This window comes from Nelumbo lutea, chromosome 1, assembly GCF_056320005.1.
Source record: "Nelumbo lutea isolate HS-2025 chromosome 1, American lotus-T2T, whole genome shotgun sequence".
Classification (NCBI taxonomy): domain Eukaryota; kingdom Viridiplantae; phylum Streptophyta; class Magnoliopsida; order Proteales; family Nelumbonaceae; genus Nelumbo; species Nelumbo lutea.
In genome coordinates, this window is record NC_142684.1 from 92,591,603 (window position 1) to 92,599,411 (window position 7,809).

At 35.7% G+C, this 7,809-nt stretch overlaps 1 protein-coding gene across 1 annotated transcript; it reads right to left on the reverse strand.

Moving 5' to 3' along the window:
- Nucleotides 1-463: 463 nt before the first annotated feature.
- LOC148876141 (purine permease 1-like) lies at nt 464-2,526 on the reverse strand. Its single transcript, XM_088966222.1, has 2 exons — nt 1,661-2,526; nt 464-1,226 (listed from the first exon to the last, which is right to left on the reverse strand). The coding sequence occupies exons 1-2, from the start codon at nt 2,396-2,398 to the stop codon at nt 885-887; spliced, it is 1,080 nt and encodes a 359-aa protein (XP_088822348.1). The 5' UTR covers nt 2,399-2,526; the 3' UTR covers nt 464-884.
- Nucleotides 2,527-7,809: the final 5,283 nt, after the last annotated feature.

The window sequence follows — 7,809 nt, forward strand, 5'->3', positions numbered from 1 at the left end:
TTTAATTGTGAGAAACATGTGCACACCCCCAATGAAAGAGGGTTGTTTTATGTCTATTTCAATGTACCACCGATGAAAAATTATCAGAAAAAGAAAGGTAAAATTAACAAGTAAAATGCCATTTCTGCCATCATTATTTATTTTGCAATTAAAAACAACCAAGAGATTGAACTATTTTACTTCCAAACAAAAGTCTAGAACCCTTCACAGAGATATTCCCACACTTTTTACAGCAATATGTACACGCATAGGAACCAGGTCTGCCAATTAGATCATCAATGAAAAGCATCCAAATTAAAGAATATTCTACACAATAAATTGTTTTGGGCCCCAAAAATGGTTATCCACATTAATCTCCCTTGCATGCTAGTCTCCTATTTGGGGTCGAATTTGAATCCAGAATCCCTTGAAATGTGGTCAGATTCAGCTCCCAAAATGCACTTTATTATTTAAATCAAAGAAATTTTGACAAGATAATATTGCTTGTAAAAATTACTAACAATCAAGAAATTGAGATTGGAGTACAAGATTATTATGGATAATGGACTATATAACCGAATAGATCAACAATCTAGAAGGTCCCTTCCCTTATCTCTCCACAAATCCACACATGGCAGAAAATATGGTAAGAACCCTCTAATCTCTGTTTATCTTTTGAAGCTTAAAAGTTAAAACAAGTCTCCCAATTTCTCCTCTCTCAATGGTATCCCCACCCGATTCCATTATTGAAATACAAAAGGAAGAAAAAGAAAATATCATACATAAAATCCTCTAAGAAAAGCCAAAGGAATCGAAGCATCCTACTTTGCATTCTCTGAGATTAAACTTGACACCACTTATATATATATATATTATATATATATTTGGGTATTATGAAAGCAGGATTATGGTATTTGTACGTTGGAATCTGGTTGTGGTTGTGGAGTTTGACTCATTTTCTTCTTTCTCTTGTACTGTCCATAAAAGTATGATGTGAAACCCCAAAGAGAAAGTACGAGAGCTATTCCTTTCTCAGCTGTGAACTTCTCCCGAAAGAAAACAACGGCTAAGATCTCCAACACCGGAAGCAACACAGCACTTGTTATACCACCCACCAATGATGAAGCGACGAAGACAACCCCAATAGCTCCCAAGTAATAGAATTGCCAAAAGATTGCACACCAAACAAGCACCACGTAATACTTCACTGTCCCAAGCTCATATTCTCTCGCCTCCCTTGAGATGGCCTACAACACAAATGGCAAATAAACAATAATTTTTTTTAGGGTTTGAGTTAGGTATAAATCTATCAACTATTTGACATATAACACATAATTAATGAGAAGAAAATAGCATTAATGCTTATTTTCCATGTTTAATCCCCCATTAATTATTTCTATTTATTGGTTTTTAATATTTAGCAAAACCTCACAAATCTCATGAAAATTTCCGGTTGGATATATCAGGCTCAAAAATGTTTAAACAAAAGCTCTGAAGTTTTATAAAAAGCAAGTTATCCAAATTTTAAAAGCAAAAACATATAAAATGGATTTATTTAAATAGAGAAAATGAAGTGAAATTTCAATGAAATATCCAAAATTTTGGAAATTTTCATTTTGTTGGGAATTAATAAAATACCAAGTCTTCAAGCATTTAAAAGTCTTGAGACTTGGAGTAGTACCTGAAAGTCTTTGTTCACTATCATTCCCACAGTGCAGAACAAAGTGGCAAAGATGGACATCACCATCTGTATCTCCATAACCAGAGGATAAGTTATGGCCTGTTTGGCTTTCTTGTAGGTCAGCTCCACCATGGGCAGAAGAAAACCATACAATGCAGCCTCTCCCAACGTCATAAACAGACCCACGTAGTACTGATGGCTGGACTCATTCTCCGGCCGGTCCTTGCTTGCATGAAGACCCAGAACTATGGCTCCGATGGTCAACAAAACCACGGCGTTGATGGAATAAGATGTAAACCTTTGCCTAACTATAATAAAAGAGAAAACAGCGTTGAAGGCCAGTTGGGTAGAACCTATCAGAGCAGTGGTGGATGCAGGCAGACGGGACATGCCGTAGGCGTAGCAGTAGTCAATCATTCCTGTAAGGATGCCGAGAAAGGCAGATGCCACAAAGAGGAGAGGTTTCATGGAGAGGAGTCTGGCTTCTTGATTTCCCTTTCTACGGCGGCGCTGTAAATAGAAAACAAAGAGAGGGAATAGAAACAAGGGCCAGCCACCGGTCTCCAACCAGCTAGATAACCAAATCCGTCTGCCGCCTTCGACGAAGTATTGTCGAAGGAGGAGCGGACCACCGCAGAAGCCGAGGGCCAACAGGGTAAAGTTTAGGAAGATGAGGGTTTTCTGCAGGGGTTTGCTCATTTTCTCCTGCTCCTCCTCTTGCTCTTTGTGGACATCCATTCCTCTCCACGGTATTGGTATGGTATGGTATGGTGCTTTTATAATGGTCGTGGGTGAAGCACCGAGTAGATGCAGAGGTGGATGCTGAGATCTTGACGTATCGAACCTCCATACAAGAACCGGAATTTGAATCTAGAATAATCCATTGATATTGGTATTTTATGCATAAAAACATTTTCAAATAAATAATTAAATAAATTTACTTTTATAATAAATAAATAAATTGATAATAATTTAGAATGAATGATTGTATGTGAAATTATTACATGAAAATAACAATAAAATAATCATCTTCTATTTACATGACCATTAGATATTTCAACATAACCCTACCAACAGTGGGCTCTACCAAACACCTGATATTTGGACCTATTGTATTGTTTACGTGGGAAATAGAGCTCGCTCTATGATGGATCCCACTATTTAAAATTTGACACGCAGCCTAGGCCAAACGGTCAGGCTCCTTGCAATGCTTGTGAGTAGACTAAGAAAAAACTGGAATGGCGATCCTTCCAGCTCATGGTTCCTTGAAATTGGTTGTTGAATGTTAGTCTGTAGGTTGGAGTGAACTTATAAGAGTGCCTGTCTACAATAATCCCACTCCAATTCTCTCTCTATCTCACATTTCCTATCACTTTGCCAATCCTGTCCTTCTAAATTACCTCTCTTCTTCGACTTCTAACTCTCTTTCTCTTTCATTTACTTACTAATACTTTTTTAAAATTTCTCTTAGGGGAAAAGTTGTTCACTACTATTTTGATTTTCATTTGATAAAAAATCTTATGTTCTTTTTTTACATTTATGTGGGGATCAGGAAAAGTTTATTTTCCTAGGTACTCCTAGGTGGGTAAATAATTTTCTCACATTGGGGGAAAATTATCAACACTTGAAAGGGACAAAAAAACCCCTTGTAATAATGGATTTTTATGGATAAAATGGTCATTACTTTATTTACATGGAAATTAAAAGAACATGAATAAATATACTTACCTAGGTAAATCTTTCCTGAGAAACAATTACTTGGGTAACTAACTTACTGAAATACAAACGGAGCCTTAAATTATCTCTCTTCTTCACTAGAATCCCACCCCAACTCGAGATTAGCTTCAGTGATTACAATACCATATTCACTGTTCCCAAAGCCTTTACAGCTGTGCATTTAAAATATCTCTGTATTTGTATATTTTTTTTTTTCATGGGGTGATATTGTCAATGCAACGCTGCAAGGGCTTGTGAACAATGTGAGCACGGCCTTGCATTGTGAGATCATGTCTTCAATCACTTAAATCAATCCCTCCCTCCTAAAAGCTCTTAAACTATCTTTTCAACCTAAAATTTCTTCTAAAACACCTCTTAATTTAATATTATATGCTCAATAAACCATTTAAAAATAAAAAACATGATTAAATTAATTTAGGTAGTTAAACTAATTTAGATATTTAAATTAATTTATGAAAATATTTTTAATATTTCAATAATTATTAATATTATTTAGTAAATATCAACACCTAAACTATAATATTTTCTAATTTTGATAAATTAAAAAAAATACTTACTGAAAATTACTGATTTTGATAATTTAATTTAAGAAATTTTTAAAAATTAATTATTAAAATCAATAATTACTTAAACATTAATAATTAATTAAAAATTATTGGTCAAGCCTATTGCATGCTTGTAAGTAGACGAAGAAAAAACTGGAATGATGATCCTTCCAGATCATGGCCTGATAGCCCCTTGAAATTTGAGTGTGAATGTTGAATGGTTAGTCTATACTCTATAGGTTAGGGTGAATTTGCAAGAGTGCCTTATTCAATGCCTACTTAAAGCATTTATTACTTTAAAAGGCTGAGACAAGTCACCCAATAAATATTTCTGACAACTGTTTTAAAATTTTGTTTTAAGTTATTTCAAAAGTTGGCTGGTATAAGTGAAACCGGGCTGGGTTAACGTAGGGGTGCTAAAAAAACCAATAATTGATGTTAATCGAACTGAGTCTAAAAGAAAAGTTGGTGAATAATTGAACTGTTTTTTATTTTCTTGAAGCCGCAGGCAAAATCCATTAGGCTCAGTTTGGAAGAACTAAAAATATAAATATATAGAATATAAAATCTTGTATTTTGTATTATTTTGTGTATATTTGTATTTATACTTTTTCTAAACTGAACTTTAATCACAAAAAAAAAAAATTAATCTTGTTAGAAATCAATTGACCTATATATATATATATATATATATATATATATATATATAAAACCGAAATACCAAATGAATGAATTGATTAATCGATTCAATTTTAGAAAATAGTCCATAATTCGGTTAACCCAATTGTGACCATCATGATTTTCGAAACCGGACCGGATTGGAAAAACCAGGATGACCAATTCCATTTTTTCCCAAAAACCGTTGATTTTGTTCAGAAAACCGTTGACCCGGGTGGTTAACCGTTTGAACCATTTTGACCATTTTTTTTGTTAGAACGGGATGGCCGTTTGACCCAAGAACTGGACCCTTGATTGGTTCATTCTCCGGGTTGGTTTTAAAAACCTTGGTGACCACTCCAAGGCTATTAACTTTTTTAATGATCACAAATCTTAACCAAAAGCTTTTTGTGGCTAAGCTCTTGAATTCAAGCCATGGTTTTGAAAACTAGACCAGACTGGATGGTCAAACTGGAAAAACCGGGAACTGGTCAAGTGACCGGTTCTGGTTATCCCCAAAACTGAATTTTCCATAAAAATCGTTGATTTGGGTCAATAAATCACTGACCCGGGTGATTAATCGTTCGAATCATTCGAACAGTTTTATCCGATTTTCTTTTTTTTTTATATTTTTATATTTTTTGTTAGAACAGGTCGAATGGTCAGCCCGGTAACAGACCCCTGACTGGTTCGATTGAATATCCTCAGCCCACAGGCTGAGGATATTTACGGAAAAGACGTTAGAAGTTGATTGAATACTTATTGAATATGTTTATATGAGTGTTGCCCTATACCCTTGTGAAATATACTGACCATAAGACCGGTCACAAGATCTTGAAGCTATGTTGTAATTCATGGAGATATATAATCACGCTTCATGATCATTAGAGTCAAATCACTTGTGAACAATAAAAAAAAAAATGTATTGGCATTGTCTTAGAAATTTGTTTGTATTAATCCAAATATTCAATTTGCCTATCTAATCCGGACACAAACATAAGAATAAAAGAATAGAAGTTAGGAGTCATTTTATTCTCAAGAGAATGGCAGAGAATGGCCATTTTTTCAAATGGAGAATGTTATTTCAGTAGGAATAAAAATAGGATTCCAATTTTATTTAGGGCTGTAAGTCGAATCGGGTTAGGTTGGGTTGAGGCCAACCCTAGCCCAATCCTAAGTTCTAAATCCCAACCTTAATCCTGACCCAACCTGACCTTCAACCTGACTAGTCCAACCCTAACCCTAACCCTAACTAAATTCCTTCAACCCGAAGTCAATTTTGGGTTGGGTTGGGCTCAGGTTGGGCCCAACCTAACATTCTTTTCATCTCATAAAACATCATAGAATTTCTTGATTTTAGATCCTAACTCAGCTTTCAATACATATATTAATCATCAGTTTCGTTAGTATTTTGTTTGTTGACGTTTTTTTTTTTTTTTTCTGTTGTTCTTTTGGTACAAAATTCAGAAAAAACATGTGTTAGAAATGACTATAGTTTATTATGAGTTATGGATTACGATAGATCTTTATTGGGTGGCAAACAACATAGAGGAGATGAAGAATACAAATTTCAAAAAACATACAATAATGTTATTAAGGTTTTAGTCTTTTTGATTAGGCTTATGTGAAGTGATTATCTTAAAAGAAATACATTATACTCTGTGGTAGGGGGTATACAAATATCATGCATCTAAGCAAATCAATGTATGTTATATATTACATATAACATATATTTATATATGGCATGTACTATAGAGTCGGGTTGCTTAAGAGGTCAACCCTAACCCAACCCGAAGTAAGGTCAGGTTCATGAATTTCAACCCTAATCCTAAGCCGAACATCAAATAGCTGAAATCAAAATAATTCATTCTGAATCTCATTCTAAACCCCTATTTCTGCGAACCAAACGGGGTATTAACCTTTTTGCTAATGTCTTGAATATCAGATGATACTAGTTAAGTGAAAATATATATGGTAGACACGAACCATATCATTAAGAATAATCTTTGAACTTTCTTACTAGCTAAAGTGAAAATATATACAGTAAACACGAACCATATATCATAAAGAATAATCTTTGAACTTTCTGAAACGTCTTATTGATGAGACGTTTTTCCAATAATATGGTTAGAAAGGAGCGTACCATTTGAAACATGTGATGTAACGATTTCTGGTCATGTATCAATCTTTAGGTAAAGTATCTCGTCATTTGGTTTGTTTCCAAGTGATCAATGACTCAGAGGCCAAAGTGGAGAACTTTGGCTGCCGAGCTGAGTTGAGCTAGGCAGGCTAGATGGCAAGCTGGCTATAATCTCGAGCTGCCTATGAGGTGCTGAACTGCCTATGAGGTGTCAGGCTATCTAGGTGCCGAGTTGCCTGTGAGGTGAGCTGGATTGATGAGGTTCGTTGCTCTTTAGAGACTTGCAAGGAATCAAATGTCAGAGGACCCGATGTGGCTAACTCAGCGAGGTCACTCCGATGCTTAAGTCAGTACTCTCATAGTAGACTGCGAGCTAAAAATCACAAAGTCTGAGAGTTAGAACTTGCTTACTTGCCTCCCCCCTCATGTCATTGGGGTTGATGCCTTTATATAGGCATTGTTTGGTGTGGGCTTCATGCACCATATCCGATATTCCCACAAGGTCGTCTAAGTGGTTCGAGATTCCTGGAGATAACCACCATGCACGTTGATCACCTTCCAGATCGTTCGGCATGTGGGCCAACTTCCAAGGATCGTGGGAGTGTTTGGATATGCATGCCGAATTCATCGATGAGCATGTCTTGCAAGTCACCAGATCAGCGTATGTGTCAGGTCGCTAAGTCGCACCTATGCCAGGCTGCTAGGTGGGACACCATTAACTTGGCTAAGGCAAGTTATTACCAAAGTGGTTCCGAGTGTCATGTATTTGTTCTGAGGTACCATATGTCACAATATCATTGGAGGGTCAAATCCACCGTCATCAACATGTATTGATTATTAATATCTATTAACAATTCAATCGACCTCTGGAAATTTGGTTATACTGTCGGTGCCAGACCAAAGATACTAAGATTCAATAGCGTTGTGGGCCATTCATAGGGTAGGAACCCTATTAAATGCTCCTTATAGTTTGGTTCCAATTTGGTAAGCAACCAGTTGCTTCACTGTACAAGGATGTCTGCCATTTTCTTTTTCGGATGGTAATGCGGTTTTATTTTGCTTGTACAATG